The sequence below is a fragment of the Hemiscyllium ocellatum genome, chromosome 20 (genome assembly GCF_020745735.1).
Source record: "Hemiscyllium ocellatum isolate sHemOce1 chromosome 20, sHemOce1.pat.X.cur, whole genome shotgun sequence".
In the NCBI taxonomy this organism is placed as follows: Eukaryota; Metazoa; Chordata; class Chondrichthyes; order Orectolobiformes; family Hemiscylliidae; genus Hemiscyllium; species Hemiscyllium ocellatum.
The window spans coordinates 21,435,038-21,453,805 of NC_083420.1; the positions used below are offsets into that span (position 1 = coordinate 21,435,038).

At 48.4% G+C, this 18,768-nt stretch overlaps 1 protein-coding gene across 1 annotated transcript; it reads left to right on the forward strand.

Annotated features, from left to right (window-relative positions):
* Positions 1 to 666: 666 nt before the first annotated feature.
* On the forward strand, positions 667 to 17,577 carry LOC132825583 (adhesive plaque matrix protein-like). Its single transcript, XM_060840962.1, has 3 exons — positions 667 to 801; positions 4,418 to 4,428; positions 15,438 to 17,577. Exons 1-3 carry the CDS (start codon positions 667 to 669, stop codon positions 17,575 to 17,577), a joined length of 2,286 nt encoding a protein of 761 aa, XP_060696945.1.
* Positions 17,578 to 18,768: the final 1,191 nt, after the last annotated feature.

The following is an 18,768-nucleotide window of genomic DNA, read 5'->3' on the forward strand; positions in this document are numbered from 1 at the left end:
CTGAGAGAGTGTGGCACGGTCGGAGGTCCCATCATTTGGAGGTGATGTTAATCAGAGACCTGGTCTCGTTTCTAAATTCACAGGCATTTACCAGCTCTTCTTTTAAAAAAGGGGAGGGGAGTTATTCCTGGTCAACATCTAACCCTCAAACAATATGACAAAATAGATTAACTGGTTATTATTGTGGTATTTTCAGAGTTCACTGCCAGCTTCAAATAGTTTGTTGCTACTAACCTCCTTTGGAACTCATACAGAACTCAACTGTCTCCATCCAAAGACTATGTGATGTCATTAGACTGGGTAACATAAAACATGATCATGAACTCCTTCAGAAACATGTCCCTACATCACAACTTCCTGTCATTTTTATTTCTGAAGGTTATCCATTACACATTCACGCACATAAATGATGATAGGCCTAGACTAAGGCTTAATAACTACCATTACCTGATCTCCACTCAAGTCTCCAATCTCACAAATGTGGATTGCCTGAATGCTTCACAATTTGTACAGACTATGCTGTCTTCAGAAATGGAAGGATGATAGGCCTTCAACTTGAGGAATACTAACCTTGATTCTGATGTGTAGATCCTTCAGGAGGACCTTTTATTTCTGTATATACTAGTCAGAGAACATTGCTCCTGCATCAATGGCGCTGAGGTGGAGATGGCTGAGACTGTAAAGTTCCTGGGAGTGATGATCACCAACAATCTGGCCTGGTCCATCCATGTTGATGCGACAGTCAAGAAAACACAACAACGACTCTACTTCCTCAGGAGGCGAAGGAAACTCAGCACGTCCGTAAAGATTCTGAAATATTTTTATAGATGCACAACAGAAAGCTTCTTATCTGGAAGCATCACAGCATGGTTTGGCAACTGCTCTTCCCAAGATCATGATTAACCACAGAGAGTCGTGAACACAGCTCAGTCCATCACGCAAACCTTCCATCCATTGACTCCATCTATCCTTCCCATTGCTTCGGGAAAGCAACCAACATCATCAAAGTCCCGTCCCATCCCGGTTATACTCTTTTCCACCATCTTCTGTCAGGCAGAAGATGCAAATGCTTGTTCAAGATCAGCTCTTTCCCTACTGTTATCAGACTTTCAAATGGACCTCATTAATGTTAATGTTGATCTCACTCTGTACCTTCTCGGCAACTGTAGCACTGTCTCCTGTGCCCTGTCCAGTTATCCTGATGCACTTGTGTAGTACAATTTGCCTTGTAAAGCATGTAAGACAACACTTTTCACTTTTTGCCTTGGTTCATGTGACAGTAATAAATCAAATCAAATCAGACCTAGTCGTTGGTCCGTTACCTTATCCTAAGAATTTTCATTTCCTGAATTCCCGTCGCTAAGGACCTATTCCCTGCTAACTCAGATAGTTGTTCCATAATATCATCAAGGCAATCTTTAATCTCCTAACCGTCCATCACATAAAATGGCTACTCTGTTGAAGCGAGTATGTTCTTCATTGCAGTATCCTAGATTTATGTACTAGGTAATTGCTTTTTAATCTCTTCATTGCAGCTTCCTGGAAACTGTGGCCAGGCAATTTCTTCTTTTTCACAGGGTCCTGAGTATGTGGATATTTCTGTGGCTTCCCGGGAATGATAGGCAGTTCTAGTCAGGGTAGATACATTCACAATGTCGTTAGCAAGGGACATCCAGGATTTTGACCCAGTGATAGTAAAGGAAGGTGATCTATGACTCTATGATTCTGTTTCCAAGTCAGGATGGTGTGGGGGTTGGTGAGGAACTTGCAGGTAGTGGTATTCCTGTGCATCAGCTGTTCTTTCCTTTCTAGATGGTAGAAGTCACCAGTTTGGAAGTTGCTGTCAGAGGATCTTTGGTGAGTTACTGCAGCACATCTTGTAGATGATATGCCCTGGTCTTACTCTGTATGAATGATGAAAGCAGTGAATGTGGAGGGGATGGACGGACTGGTAATCAAGTGGGCTGCTTTGTCCTGGCTGATTGTTGCGTCTCTTGAATGTAACCGGAGCTACACGCATCCAGACAAGGGGAGAGCATTCCATTTCACTGCTGACTTACACCTTATACACAGTGGACAATATTGTTTGCCAGACTATTCTACTGTCTGAACAACATGAGTGCAGGATTCCTGAATGTATTCAAATGAGTTTTACTGCCCACTCTGCAATTTTAGAGAGAAGGCTTGTCTCACATAAAAAAGGTAATTTATTGCTGGAAGTAATGGGTACAGTTCACATTAACTTGCCAAGGAAAATTACCAAGGACTCTCTGGAACTATGCAGAATACATACACTCCCTTTGGGTACTCAACTGTCTTCACCCAAAGACCGTGACATTATCAGATCAAGTGGAGCTCAGTGTAACATGGAACACTCCTTCAGAACCATTATCTTGACAAAAACAATCAGGCTGCTGTTTATAGGAGTTTACTGTTAAAAACAGGAGGTTTGTTTCTTACATTTTAAGAGCAACTACACATCAAAATGTTAGTCAATGTCTGTAAACCACATTGTTCTCAAGTTATGAAACATGCTATATAAATGCAAATCTCTCTTTCAAATGTGTTGGACGTTTTCAGTTATTTTCCTCATGGGATATTTGATGCTGGGTCAATTATTAATTTTTTTTAAACCAATGGCATTAAGGGAAAGATTGTGGATTACACATGATTCCAGTGAATGGCAGAACACACTCAAGGGATTAAATGGCCTCCTCCTGGTTTTATTGGACAACTGCTTTGACAGCAATTTACTCTCAAAGCATGGCCAAACAGGGATGTCCTTCTCCTCAGCTGTTAATCTGCTCAGATTTACTCTAATTGAAAATGTCATAGAATCACTGAATCCCTACAGTGTGGATGCAGGCCATTCAGCCCATCCAGTCCACACTGACTTTCTGAACAGCGCCCCATCCAGACCACCCCTACTATATAATCCTGCATTTCCCATGGTTAATCCTTCTAACCTATACATCGCTGGATACTATGAGCAATTTGTCATGGCCAATCCACCGAACCAGTCAGCATGTAAATTAATCTTTGACGCCTGAGAAATGGAAGTCAACTTTTACAGTAAGTAGAACCAAATTAGAATTAAGGATTATTATCACATGTACTCAAGTACAGGGATACGTGAGTACAGTGAAAAGAATACAAAGTCACTATGTCCAGCACAATCTTAGGTACAAAGATGTCGAGGTACAAAGTCTTGGATATAATTTCAAACAATAAACAAATGAAGGTAAAAGTTCAGCATTACGTCCGAAAGTTCTGAAGGGAAGGAGTCTGCACAGGGCTTCACCTCAAGACTGGGAGTACATACTGGGCCTCTTCTCGAAGCTGGGAGTACACACTGGGCCTCACCTCATCACTGGGAGCACACACTGTGCCTCACCTCAAGGCCAGGAGTACACACTGGGCCTCACCTCAAGGCAGGGAGTATACACTGAGCTTCACCTCGAGGCCAGGAGTACACACTGGGCCTCACATGGAGGCCGAGTGTACACGCTGGGCCTCACATGGAGGCCAGGAGTACACACTGGGCCTCACCTCAAGGTCAGGAGTACACACTGGGCCTCACCTCAAGGCTGGGAGCATATACTGGGCCTCACCTCAAGGCCGGGAGTATATACTGGGCATCACTTCAAGGCCAGGAGTACACACTGAGCTTCACCTCAAGGCCAGGAGTACACATTGGACCTCACCCTGAGGCCGGGAATACACACTGGGCCTCACCTCAAGGCCAGGAGTACACATTGGACCTCATCTTGAGGCCAGGAATACACACTGGGCCTCACCTCAAGGCTGGGAGTACACAGTGGGACACACCTAGAGGCCAGGAGTACACACTGGGCATTACCTCAAGGCTGGGAGTACACAGTAGGACACAACTTGAGGCCAGGAGTACACACTGGGCATTACCTCAAGGCCGGGAGTATACACTGGGCCTCACCACAAGGCTGGGAGTACACACTGGGCCTCACTGCAAGACTGGGAGTACACACTGTACAGCACCTCAAGGCCGGGAGCATGCAATGGGCTGCACCTTGAGTCTGGGAGTCTGCACTGGGCCTCCACGTGGCCAGGTGATCATCGAGCCCATTAGAGGAACAGAAGTAAGTAGAGAGAAAAGAAAGAAAAAGGAGAAAACCGGAAAAGAGGAAAAAGAAGAAAAGAATAAATGGAGCAGATGAGCTCCAGCTTAGGAACCCTATTCCGCCACCATCTTGAGTTGCCCAGGATTGGGTAATTGACTGACAGCAGTTACAATTCCTTAGTTACTGGATAGTGTAGTGAACGGCTGGCATGGATGTGCAGAGTCACCATTTTGAAATATCATCAACCCCGATGCAAAGATTGGGCATGTCTCAAACCCTTAAAATATCTTGTAATGCAACCTCTGCTTGTTTCCTTGCAGCCAGTCATAAGGTATCAGTAAGTAAAGTAAGCATTTGTGCCTGCTTGAAAAATTGAGTCTGACTACTAATCCAAGTGCAGCATTGTCGAAGCTGAAAGGTCAGGTGGGAATATGGTTAAAGTTTCTGCCAAGTGTTCACAAAAATATGAGTTTTGTGGTTGGTATAATTGGCCAACGTATTTGCAACAGTATGTGGTATATCATAACTTCCGAGCTTAGGATATCAACTATGGCTCAGAGGGTAGTGCTGTAGCCCTGAGCCAGTAGACTGATCATTCCAACAACATGTACATATAGTCCAGGCTAACACGCCAGTGCAGTGCTGAGGGAGTGTAGCACTGTCAGTGGTGCCATCTCTCAGGTGAGATGTTAATGCAAGACCCCATTTGACCTTTCAGGCAGACATGGAAGAAGAGCTAGTTACTCATGGTAGCCTGGTCAATACTTATCCCTCTACCAGGATCAATCAAAACAATTTGGTCATTTATGCCATGGTCATGGGAGCTTGCAGTCTTCCATATTATAACAGGAACATAATGGGAGCTCCTGATCTTGTGATGTTTTGCTATTTTGTTTTCTGACTGGCTCAAGATCAAATGTAGCTGAAATGGGATTCAGCAACATTTATCTTCCTTCATCTTGCTCTATTGAAAGGAGACAGAGAAAATCTCTAAGAGATTGATACACTGAAGCCCCTTTATAATGGCAAACACTTCTTAAAGTGGGAGAACTGCAACCTGTGTATGTGAGAGGGGAATACACAGTGTGGAAAGGGATTAAGCTGAGAGACTGTCCATGCTAAAGCGTTGATAGATAAAGGTCATTCTGGTAGTAAACACTTCAATCTTAAAATTGCCTAGTGACATATCTTCTACATCAAGTTACAATATAACAAGCTTGCCATGTCAACATTTATTCAGTGATAAGGTTTTTCTTTATAAATCACAGAAGCATATGTTGCAATTTAACATTTTGTTCCGCTTACTCTCGAGAGTGTATCCTTTCCCTTTCATGTTGACGACCCCAAGTAATGTCACTATTAACTGCCGGATGCCTAAGTACAGCCTCACCCCCCTGGAATAGGTATTTGCAGCTAGCAGTCAGGAGCCTTTGAGAGGTCGCATTCAAAGCTGCAGAGGATCTGATCTCAGTTTGTCACTCATTAACGGAACAACATGTGAGAGATTAAATAATAACTGACGAAGGTTTTCTTTAGTGTGGAGGTGGAGAAAGCATATCATACCTCTGACTGGGATGAGACCAATTGCCCTCAAGTTTGTCTTGTATTTGTCATCAGTATTCCCACCAGATCGAAATGACATGCCCTCAGCTCAAACTCCCCCTAGGGGTTGCCTGCTGCATTTTGAAGAAGGAAAAGATAAAGAAAGACTTACATTTATATTGTGACTTTCATGACATCTCAAAATGCCTGACAGACATGACGTACTGTCACTGTGGTAATGTGGGAGTGTGTACAGCAAGTTCTGACAAACAGCAATATTAGAATGACCAGATTAACTGATGTTGATAGAAGATTAAATATTGACTAGCTATAGCTCCCCTGCTCTTCAAGCTTTTTCAACAGGATCCAAAACATCCACTTAGCAGGGTGGGTAGGTTTCAATTCAGGATCTGAAGGACAGCACCAACAACAGTGCAGCACTCCCTCATGGGAATGTCAACCTGGGTTTTCCAGAATGGGATTCGAACCCCCAAGCTTTCTGATTGAGAGACGAGTGTATTACCCAATGTGACAGGTTGCAAGGTATCTGACTACTCACCTTCAGTGTTTGAAAGTTCACGATGTGGTTAAATTAGTTATCACATTTAATTATGTGGCTATTGTCACCATCAATAAATGGTTTGACCTGCAAAGTGCACAGAAAAATAAATCAGCGTTGTGAATTGTTTAGGATTCAGTACATGGATGGCAAAGCTGTGAGGGTGGACTTTCTCACTTGCTGCTCTTTGTAATTGCACAGCACAATTTCTCAAGAACAGTGATAAAACAGAAAATACTGGAGAAACTCAGTAGATCTGGCAGCATCTTTGGAGAGAGAAACAGAGTTACTATTTCAAGTTCAATATTCTTTATCCCAAAGAATTCATTTTGGACTTGAAACATTAACTCTGTTTCTCTCACCCTGGTGGCGCTGAGTTTTTTCAGCACTTTTGGTTTTTATTTCATGTTTATGCACTGTACCTATGTTTCTAACATCTGCAGCTTGTTATATTATTTGAACTGGTGGCTTAGCCCCACATCCAATCAACAACAACAGCCTGCATTTATATAGTGCCTTTTAATATTACAGTGGAGTGAATAAAATGTGCCACATGGGGGGGGGCATTAGGATATGTGGTAGAATGCATTGTCAAAGAGGTAGGTTTTAAGGATCATCTTAAAGGATGAGAGAGAGGTTTAGGAAGGGAATTCCAGAACTTAAGGTCATAAAAACATAGAAACATAGGAGATAGGAGCAGGAGTAGGCCATTCCATCCTTTGAGCCTGCTCTGCCATTCAATATGATCATGGTTGACTATCAATACCCTTATTCCGCCCTCCTCCTATATCTCTCGTGTTGTTAGAATTTGATAGATTTCTAGTTGAGCTGAAGAAATGGTGGCATCGTAGCCAAGAGTCACCACTCAGTGTCAGGGCTGAATCTTGTGAAGGTACCATGGGAAAGTGAGGCTGGAGATTAGAGTCGAGAGTGTGGTGCTGGAAAAGCACAGCAGGTCAGGCTGCATCCGAGGGGCAGGAGAATCGACGTTTCAGGCATAAGCCCTTCATCAGGAAGGGCTGATGAAGGGCTTATGCCCGAAACGTCGATTCTCCTGTTTCTTGGAATGTGCCAATAGTCCTGGCCACAAGCTGGAGAGCGGTGAGACCCCTGCAATACCACATTTAGGATGGGGACGGGGACGGGGGAGGGGGGGGGGGGACATTGCACCACATGACACTCAGACCCTTAACCAGCCAATAGTAGCAGGGTTTTCCACCTTAAGGACCATGGGTTGGGAAGTGTCAGTCAGGTGCTAGTTGGTTTATTGAACACACATGACACCCAGGCCTAGGCTTATCATGACATCCCAGGCTCATGGTAGGACAGAGCTGAAAAGGGAGTGAGGATGGACAAGAGAAAGGTCAACAATACAGTGACTATCAGTGAGCTCCACCCCCCTCCCCCTTATGCTGGTTTTCTCAAACTTGCGACCACGCCACCTGCTTCTCCATGAGTTTATGTGTCCTTTTCCCTGAGTGGCCATTCCTTGCTCCTGGATTAACAGCAGCAATGGCAGTTTGGGGCCTTTGTGTACATTAGTTAGCCACTCAAAGGTCTCAATTGGAAATGGAGATGGAAGGCTATCCAGAGACTTTAATCAGGCTGGGGTCAGGTAGGAGCTGGGTTGCTGTCCAATGCCCTCCCACCCCAAGGAGATGATCCTCAACATGAGGGAGGCCATGAGGTTCCACCTCCAGAGTGAGTCAGATGGTCCTGTTTTTGCTCAAGATAGTACACAAATGTATCATTTTTCATTTCCATTGGAGCAAAGCATTGGTTGACTTAGCTTCTGTTTCACTGACTTGTGCACCCGAATCAGATAACACAGGAATCAATGTCTAAACTAGCAAACAGCCTCTGACACAATCCTCTCGTGGCCCTTGCACACCTAACGTTCTTATTTCTGTCTTTTGAAGGACATACTGACAAAGAAGGCACTTTCATTCGTAATAACCTTTTTACTGGCAAACTTCTCATTAAATGAGCAATATTCAATTTCTATTGAATTACACTGCCTGTTTGTACATCTAATATCTGTCAAAGAATCTCCTGCAGCTTTCCACCATCTGTCTGTTTAAATTTTACCACAATCAGACACATTGAACCCATATTCCAGTGAGAGTGACAGCACTGAGCAGCAAATAATCTGAATGCCTCCTGGTAGCAGGCTCCAACCTTCACCAGGAATCACACGACCCACCCTGTAGTAATTGCTTTAATTGGTGATTGTGTTGCGTGATGCATTAACAATTCTTAGAAAGCTAGGGGGGAGCTGTCAACTAACTCATTCCACTGTAGTCCATTTCCTTTCTCTCACAGATAATTCGTAAAATAATCCCCCAAAGAAAACAAATTCATCTTGCTCACCAATACCCACCATCTCACCCAAAGACACTCCTTAAGGATATGGTCACGGTCGGGCAGTACTTGTATAATAATTATGTTTTTGAGTGAGTATCTAAGCTACATGGATAAAAATTCTACTGCGGTTTATTGAATAAAATGTTTCACATCAATAACAGTGACAGTTTCAGCGAGTTGTAAAAATACAATTGATTTAGTAACATCATCTTCATAAGGAACTCTCTTCTGCTTACCCTGTCTGGCCTATAGTAACTCTGAAACATAGCAGTCACATTTGTGATCAGAAATGACCAGTCGCGTAATGCAATTAGGATGGGCTATAAACACCAGGCTGACCATTAATACCCTCATCGCAAGAAAGAATGTAAACAAAATAAACCTGAACTGCTCCTGATTCCTCGCCAGAGAAGGACCAGGTGGTATACACATGAAATAATGTGTGGATTGGACATGGTCCAGCCTGGTCACTAGCCACAAGGCAATGTGACTGTTGGGTCTCACACCCTATCCTGATGTGATTTCTCCAGGCATGGTCTTTGCAGCACGTCCCTCGGTAATGATCAGAAACCCTGTGTTTCACCAGGTCAGAACTGTTAAGGTGAATGTCAGCACTCCCGTATCTCTGCCCACACAGTCACGAGCAACGGGAATACAGACTTGGCTTCAATAATGGCACTGTCCCGATCTGTCTGATTCAGTGCACCAAGTAGTGTCAAGCCGGCCCTGGGAGCAGTGTCTAAACCAGGAACAGGGTCTAGCCTGCCCTGGGAGCGGTGTGTACACCAGGAACAGGGACTAGCCTGCCCTAGGAGCAGTGTCTACACCAAGAACAGGGTCTAGCCTGCCCTGGGAGCAGTGTCTACACCAGGAACAGTGACTAGCCTGCCCTGGGAGCAATGTCTACACCAGAAACAGGGTCTAGCCTGCCCGAGGAACTGTGTCTAAACCAGGAACAGGGACTAGCCCGCCCTGGGAGCAGTGTCTACACCAGGAACAGGGACTAGCCCGCCCTGGGAGCAGTGTCTACACCAGGAACAGGGTCTAGCCTGCCCTGGGAGCAGTGTCTACACCAGAAACAGAGACAAGCCTGCCCTGGGAGCAGTGTCTACAACAGGAACAGAGACTATCCTGCCCTGGGAGCAGTATCTACAACAGGAACAGAGACTATCCTGCCCTGGGAGTTGTGTCTACACCTGCAACTGGGTCTAACCTGTCCTGGTAGCAGTGTCTACACCAAGAAGAGGAACTATCCTGCACTGGGAGATTGTGTCTACACCAGGAATAGGGTCTAGTCGGCCCTGGGAGCAGTGTCTAAACCAGGAACAGGGACTAGCCTGCACTGGGAGCAGTGTCTACACCAGGAACAGGGACTAGCCTGCCCTGGGAGCAGTGTCTAAACCAGGAACAGGGACTAGCCTGCCCTGGGAGCAGTGTCTACACCAGGAACAGCGACTAGCCTGTCGTGGGAGCAGTGTCTACACCAGGAACAGCGATTAGCCTGCACTGGGAGCAGTGTCTACACCAGAACAGGATCTAGCCTGCCCGGGGAGCAGAGTCTACACCAGGAATAGGGACTAACCTGTCCTGGATAAACTGTCTACACCAGGAATAGGGACTGGCCTGGCCTTGGAGCAGTGTCTACACCGGGAATAGGGACTAGCCTGCCCTGGGAGCAGTGTCTACCCCAGGAACAGGCACTAGCCTGCCCTGGGAGCAGTGTCTACACCAGTAACAGGGACTAGCCTGCCCTGGGAGCAGTGTCTACACCAGGAACAGGGTCTAGTCTGCCCTGGGAGCAGTGTGAGGCCCCTTGACCATAGTGTCAAAGCATCCTCCACTCATCAAGATCCTTTCATTTAAAGGCTCATAGGCAATCAGGTTAAACTCTCAGGTCAAGCACTTTCCATTTATCTGTTGGTCATTTCACCAAAAAGAAATTCCCATCTACATATTGAAGCTTGGCCAGGGTCTCTTCTGCTGTTCAATATTATTACATCCACACAAGGCAGCCCTAGTCTAATTTCATAACAAACCCTAACAGTGTTCCATTGCACTGAGTGTACTCGAGTGAGACCTGAACCCACAGCCTCCTAATTCAAGGAACAAGTGGACTATTCTCCAAGCCACAGCTCCCATTAACCTACCTGCTTTATCATTTCAATGTATTTGTTGCCATGTTTTATCAGTTTAGTGATGAGTTGTCCTTCTCTTCTGCTTCCTTTACACAGGGGAGTGTGCCTTGTGCATTTGTCTGAAAGCACAAGTAGTGAATCAGAACCCCATTTTACATCACTTTTAACAGAGTCATCAAGTCATTCAGCACCCTTTGGTCCAAACAGTCCATGCTGACCATAGTCCCAGAGTAAACTAGTCCCACCTACTAGCGTTTGCCCCATATCCTTCCAAACATTTCTTATTCATGGACTTACCTAAATGTCTCTGATGTTGAAACAGTATCTACATCCATCACTTCCTCTGGAAGTTCATTCCACATCTGAACCACTCTGTGTGTAAAACAAAAATGCCCCTCATTTCCTTTTTAAATCTTTCTCCTCTCACCTTCAAAGCATGCCCCCTAGTATTGAAATCCTCCTTCCTAGAGAAAGACATCTGCCATTCACCTTATTCATAACCCCCATGATTTTACAAACCTCCAGATTTCCAATTAATTCAGGCTGGATTCTGTGGCCAACCCTCTGGTGTGGGAATTGAACCTCCGACTGTCTCAAGCAGAGAGGAAGGAAGTGAGCCAGCCTAATACTGCTCTCACCCTTTCAGCCAGTTGGGCTCAGTGTGTGAACCCAAAGGAGAGTGGGATTGGTCATTCAGTGAGATGCTGAGGTTGCTGGGAAGCAGAATGAAACATACAAACATGCTTCATGTTTATATAAAGAGAAACCTTTTAGCTTTGCACCCAGTCCTATTTCCATTAGTTAGTCCTTTCCTCTATCCTACCTCTCTCCCCTGTGTTCTTTCCCCTCCACTCTTCCTCCAACATCATTCCTCAACTCACTTACCTCCCACCCCCACCATGGCCACAAGAAGGAATGACCTGGATCTACCGAAGTGTCAATGTAACACTGTAGACCCATCCGCAGATCTATAGTTCTTCGCCTTCCCAAGATCTGAGTAGACCCCTAATAAACAAATCTAATAAAGCATAGACTTGACTCACTCCCAACTCCATATACTGCTGACTCCAGATTCATGGTACCTGCGCCCATTCACTCCCTTCCACCTCAGTCCAATCCTCTCTCACCATCCCAACTCAATCTCCTCTCCCCACCCCATCCCATTCCCCTCTCCCCACCCTAACCCAACCCTCCCTCCCCACCCTAACCCAACCCCCCCTCCCCACCCTAACCCAATTCCCTCTCCCCACCCTAACCCAACCCCCTCTCCCCACCCTAACCCAATCCCCTCTCCCCATTCCAACCTAATCCCCTGTCCCTACTCCAAACCAATCCCCTCTCCTCACCCCAAACAAACCCTTCCTCCTACACCACCCAAATCCAATCCCCTCTACCCACCCCAGCCCAACCCCCTCTCCCCACCCCAGCCCAATCCCCTCTCCCCACCCCACCCCAATCCTCTCTCTCCACCCCACCCCAATCCTCTCTCCCCACCCCAACCCAATCCTCTCTCCCCACCCCACCCCAATCCTCTCTCCCCACCCCAACCCAATCCCCTCTCCCCACCCCACCCCAACCCCCTTTCCCCACCACAACCCAATCCTCTCTCCCCACCCCAACCCAACCCCCTCTCCCCATCCCAACCCAATCCTCTCTCCCCATCACAACCCAATCCTTCTCTCCACCCCACCCCAACCCAATCCTCTCTCCACCCCAATCCAATCCTCTCTCCACCCCAACCCAATCCCCTCTCCCCACCCCACCCCAATCCTCTCTCTCCACCCCAACCCAATCCCCTCACCCCACCCCAACCCAATCCTTCTCCCCACCCCACCCCAACCCCCTCTCCCACCCCAACCCAATCCTCTCTCCCCACCCCAACCCAATCCTCTCTCCCCACCCTAACCCAATCCTCTCTCCCCACCTCAACCCAACCCTCTCTCTCCACCTCAACCCAACCCCCTCTCCCCACCTCAACCCAACCCCCTCTCCCCACCCCAACCCAATCTGCTCTCCCCACCCCATCCCACCCCACCCCACCCCAACCATCTCCCCACCCAAGCCCAATCCCCTCACCCTACCCCAACCCAACCCCCTCGCCCCACCCCAACCCAATCCCCTCTCTCCACCCCATCTGACCCAATCTGTCTTAACAGCTGTCACGACTCCCCCTCACACCAACTCCCATAACCTGACTGCCACCTATACCTTTGGTTGGAGCCCTTACTCTTCATCCACCAGTTGCTTTTCCCCCTCAAGAACATAGTCATTAATTTCTCTCAGGAAGGGCTTTAAACCTCACAATGTGGCACTTACTGAAGCAAATAAGTAAAAAGTGAGGTCTGCAGATGCTGGAGATCAGAGCTGAAAATGTGTTGTTGGTTAAAGCACAGCAGGTTAGGCAGCATCCAAGGAACAGGAAATTCGACGTTTCGGGCCAGAGCCTGATGAAGGGCTCTGGCCCAAAACGTCGAATTTCCTGTTCCTTGGATGCTGCCTAACCTGCTGTGCTTTAACCAGCAACACATTTTCAGCTAAAGCAAATAAGTAGCCTGGTTATTAGCACCATTTCAATTGGCTACCAACTCCGAGGATTCATAGACCCATGTCATGGTTTTGGCTGAACTGACTCCTGCCTTGGAGGTTTGTCTAAAAGGGGAAGTGGGCAATTTGGATATTCCCACATAATATCTAAATGCCCCCATCAGAAAATTTGAGCCAACTACTCTCTCACTTTTTTTCCCGGTTTTGGCTGGTTTTCATCAAGTTACTGAAGGGTAACCTTAGTTTCCCTGTCCATTGCCGCTGCCTGCCCTAGTGAATGATAAACATGGACACAAAGAGGCTATTCAGCCCCTCTGTCTGTGTTGGCTCCACAAGAACAATGCAGCTAATCCCGCTGCACCGCCCTTTCTCCATTAATTGTCTTTCAATTAATTTTTTACTCTTCAGGGAATTCCCTTTTGAGGCCATGATTGAATCTGCCTCCATTACACTCTCAAGTGGACCCTGACCATTCACTGCGTAAAAGACATTCTCCAGCCATCACTTGCTCTTCTCCCAGTTGCTGTAATATCCTCTGAGTCTGGACCCTTCCATTACTTTCCTCCCAGTTTTCTCTATCTGGGACATGAACCCATCTATCCAACTCCTCTAATCCTTCTCTTGCTCACGAAGAGGTGATCTACTGTCTCCAGAGCATTTCCAGCATTTTCAGTGTTCATATTTCAATCAGGGATAGACAGCACAGTAGCTCAAAACATACTGGGTTATCATTTAAACTTTTATCTTACAGATGTGAATCTGAGTAAAAGGATAATCTCTGCTTACAATACACATCTCATGCCATTTACACCAATATAGTAATACCAAGAGAACCAATCTGCACAACAGTTCACTCACATCCTAATGTTAATTGTTAAATTGTTCTCCCATTATTTTGAATTATGAACCTGACTCACAGCAGCAGCAGCAACACACAGGTGGCTCTTGGGATCTGTTGTCTTTCTGAATCCCGGGGCTGACAAGTAGGGTTTATAAATCCACAAATCTCCAATTCACATTCACCCGATTTACATAAAGTCAACGGTCCTAGATTTTTAAAACATATACATTAACTGCCTCGTGTCTGGTCAATAGATTGCCAGGAACTGAGCTTCCATCCAATGAAATATGAAATTGAAGTCCGGACCAAACTGATTTCTCTTCCAGCCCTCCCCTTGGAGGAAGTGTCAGAGGCATCAACAAGGTGGTATCAGTGTGTGTGAACACAAGAGGGGCTGTCCCACTACAGTGGCAGCACAGCTGAGCCTGTTCTTTCCTCAGCACCTGTCACTGGGTAGGATTCCTTTTCCTGTTCCTGTCACTGACGTAAGTGACTACAGGCCCTCCACCCTGCCTCCACACCTCAACACTAGTGACTACAGGCCCTCCACCCTGCCACCACACCTCCACACTAGTGACTACAGACCCTCCTCCCTGCCTCCACACCTCCACATTAGTGATTACAGGCCCTCCAACCTGCCTCCACACCTCCACACTAGTGACTACAGGCCCTCCACCCTGCCTCCACACCTGCACACTCGTGACTATAGGCCCTTCACCCTGCCTCCACACCTCCACACTAGTGACTACAGGCCCTCCACCCTGCCTCCACACTAGTGACTACAGGCCCTCCACCCTGCCTCCACACCTCGACACTAGTGATTACAGGCCCTCCAACCTGCCTCCACAACTCCACACTAGTGACTACAGGCCCTCCACCCTGCCTCCACACCTGCACACTCGTGACTATAGGCCCTTCACCCTGCCTCCACACCTCCACACTAGTGACTACAGGCCCTCCACCCTGCCTCCACACTAGTGACTACAGGCCCTCCACCCTGCCTCCACACCTCGACACTAGTGACTACAGGCCCTCCACCCTGCCTCCACACCTGCACACTAGTGACTACAGGCCCTTCACCCTGCCTCCACACCTCCACATTAGTGACTACAGGCCCTCCAACCTGCCTCCACACCTCCACACTAGTGACTACAGGCCCTCCACCCTGCCTCCACACCTGCACACTCGTGACTACAGGCCCTCCACCCTGCCTCCACAACTCCACACTAGTGACTACTGGCCCTCCACCCTGCCTCCACAACTCCACACTAGTGACTACAAGCCGTCCACCCTGCCTCCAACCTCCACATTAGTGACTAAAGGCCCTTCACCCTGCCTCCACACCTCAACACTAGTGACTACAAGCCGTCCACCCTGCCTCCACACCTCCACACTAGTGACTACAGGCCCTCCACCCTGCCTCCACATCTCCACACTAGTGACTACAGGCCCTCCACCCTGCCTCCACACCTCCACACTAGTGATTACCGGCCCTCCACCCTGCTTCCACACCTCCACACTAGTGATTACAGGCCCTCCACCCTGCCTCCACACCTCCACACTAGTGACTACTGGCCCTCCACCCTGCCTCCACACCTGCACACTAGTGACTACAGGCCCTCCACCCTGCCTCCACACCTCCACACTAGTGATTACAGGCCCTCCACCCTGCCTCCACACCTGCACACTAGTGACTACTGGCCCTCCACCCTGCCTCCACACCTCCACACTAGTGATTACAGGCCCTCCACCCTGCCTCCACACCTCCACACTAGTGACTACTGGCCCTCCACCCTGCCTCCACACCTGCACACTAGTGATTACAGGCCCTCCACCCTGCCTCCACACCTCCACACTAGTGACTACAGGCCCTCCACCATGCCTCCACACCTGCACACTAGTGATTACCGGCCCTCCACCCTGCTTCCACACCTCCACACCAGTGACTACAGACCCTCCACCCTGCCTCCACATCTCCACACTAGTGACTACAGGCCCTCCACCCTGCCTCCACATCTCCACACTAGTGATTACAGGCCCTCCACCCTGCCTCCACACCTGCACACTAGTGATTACCGGCCCTCCACCCTGCTTCCACACCTCCACACTAGTGATTACAGGCCCTCCACCCTGCCTCCACACCTCCACACTAGTGACTACTGGCCCTCCACCCTGCCACCACACCTCCACACTAGTGATTACAGGCCCTCCACCCTGCCTCCACACCTGCACACTAGTGACTACTGGCCCTCCACCCTGCCTCCACACCTCCACACTAGTGATTACAGGCCCTCCACTCTGCCTCCACACCTCCACACTAGTGACTACTGGCCCTCCACCCTGCCTCCACACCTGCACACTAGTGATTACAGGCCCTCCACCCTGCCTCCACACCTCCACACTAGTGACTACAGGCCCTCCACCATGCCTCCACACCTGCACACTAGTGATTACCGGCCCTCCACCCTGCTTCCACACCTCCACACCAGTGACTACAGACCCTCCACCCTGCCTCCACGTCTCCACACTAGTGACTACAGGCCCTCCACCCTGCCTCCACACCTGCACACTAGTGATTACCGGCCCTCCACCCTGCTTCCACACCTCCACACTAGTGATTACAGGCCCTCCACCCTGCCTCCACACCTCGACACTAGTGACTACAGGCCCTCCACCCTGCCTCCACACCTGCACACTAGTGACTACTGGCCCTCCACCCTGCCTCCACACCTCCACACTAGTGATTACAGGCCCTCCACCCTGCCTCCACACCTGCACACTAGTGATTACAGGCCCTCCACCCTGCCTCCACACCTCCACACTAGTGACTACAGGCCCTCCACCCTGCCTCCACACCTGCACACTAGTGATTACCGGCCCTCCACCCTGCTTCCACACCTCCACACCAGTGACTACAGACCCTCCACCCTGCCTCCACGTCTCCACACTAGTGACTACAGGCCCTCCACCCTGCCTCCACACCTCCACACTAGTGACTACAAGCCCTCCACCCTGCCTCCACATCTCCACACTAGTGACTACAGGCCCTCCTCCCTGCCTCCACATCTCCACACTAGTGACTACAGGCCCTCCACCCTGCCTCCACACCTGCACACTAGTGATTACCGGCCCTCCACCCTGCTTCCACACCTCCACACTAGTGACTACAGGCCCTCTATCCTGCCTCCACACCTGCACACTAGTGACTACAGGCCCTCCACCCTGCCTCCACAACTCCACACTAGTGACTATAGGCCCTCCACCCTGCCTCCACAACTCCACACTAGTGACTACTGGCCCTCCACCCTGCCTCCACAACTCCACACTAGTGACTACAAGCCGTCCACCCTGCCTCCAACCTCCACATTAGTGACTAAAGGCCCTTCACCCTGCCTCCACACCTCAACACTAGTGACTACAAGCCGTCCACCCTGCCTCCACACCTCCACACTAGTGACTACAGACCCTCCACCTGCTTCCACACCTCCACACTAGTGTCTACAGGCCCTCCACCATGCCTCCACACCTCCACACTAGTGTCTACAAGCCCTCCACCCTGCCTCCACACCTCCATACTAGTGACTACAGGCCCTCCACCTGGCCTCCACACCTCCACCCTAGTGACTACTGGCCCTCCACCCTGCCTCCAACCTCCACATTAGTGACTACAGGCCCTCCACCCTGCCTCCACACCACAATCCCTGCATGTTGGCCAACATCAAAGTAACAGCTTCCATTGCTGTAAAGTGTGGTGTTGACACATTCTTCGGTCTTGAAAGGCGCTATGTAAATACAAGTTCTCTTCAGATGTAGATGGTGGCCGTTACATGTATCAACACACTATGCCATTGGGAGATCCTTGCTGACTAACTTTATGTTGACAATATTGTTTTTGATACATAATTAGTACTAAAATGTCTTGACATCTGGTACCTGGATGAAGCCAACTCAATGAATGCTAGCTGCCAATAAATCTAACAGTTGATTTATTGGCTGGCTTCTGCAATTTGTCAACAATAGTAAAGTTACTGAACTGTGTTCTCATCTTCCAGACTTTCAAAGCAGCGCTTTTCTTCACTGGGGACATAGAACATAGAATCCCTACAGTGTGGAAACAGGCCTTTCAGCCCAACAAGTCCACACCAACCCTCCGAAGAGTATCCCACCCAGACCCATTCCACTACCATATTATCTACATTTATCCCTGACTAATGCACCTAACCTACACATCCCTGAACACTATGGGCAATTTAGCATGGCCAATTCACCTGACCTGCACAGCTTTGGACTGTGGGAATAAACCAGAGCACCTGGAGGAAACCCACGCAGACAATGTGCAAAATCCACACAGTGACCCAAGGCTGGGATCAAATCCAAGTCCCAGGTGCTGTGAGGCAGCAGTATTAACCACTGAGCCACAATTCCGCAGAGGATTCAGGACCCCTCACCCGTTCCTAATAACTTCTCATCCAATGTAATGAAGTGACAGAGAGTCATGGGATGGGGTTATTGTCAAAGGGAGTGATATACATGAGCCTGTGTATTACACAGCCATTTGAGCCTCCCTCACAGTCAATGGGTTTAACACATTATTTGAGAGGAGAGTAAAGAAAAAACAGCAAAATGGAGTGGAGGATTGTCAGATCTCATTGAACGGCAGCATGGACTCAATGGGCCGAATGGCCT

Excerpts from the sequence above, each read along its gene's own strand:
- LOC132825583 (XM_060840962.1), top strand. The coding sequence starts at position 667 with ATGGCTGAGACTGTAAAGTTCCTGGGAGTGATGATCACCAACAATCTG.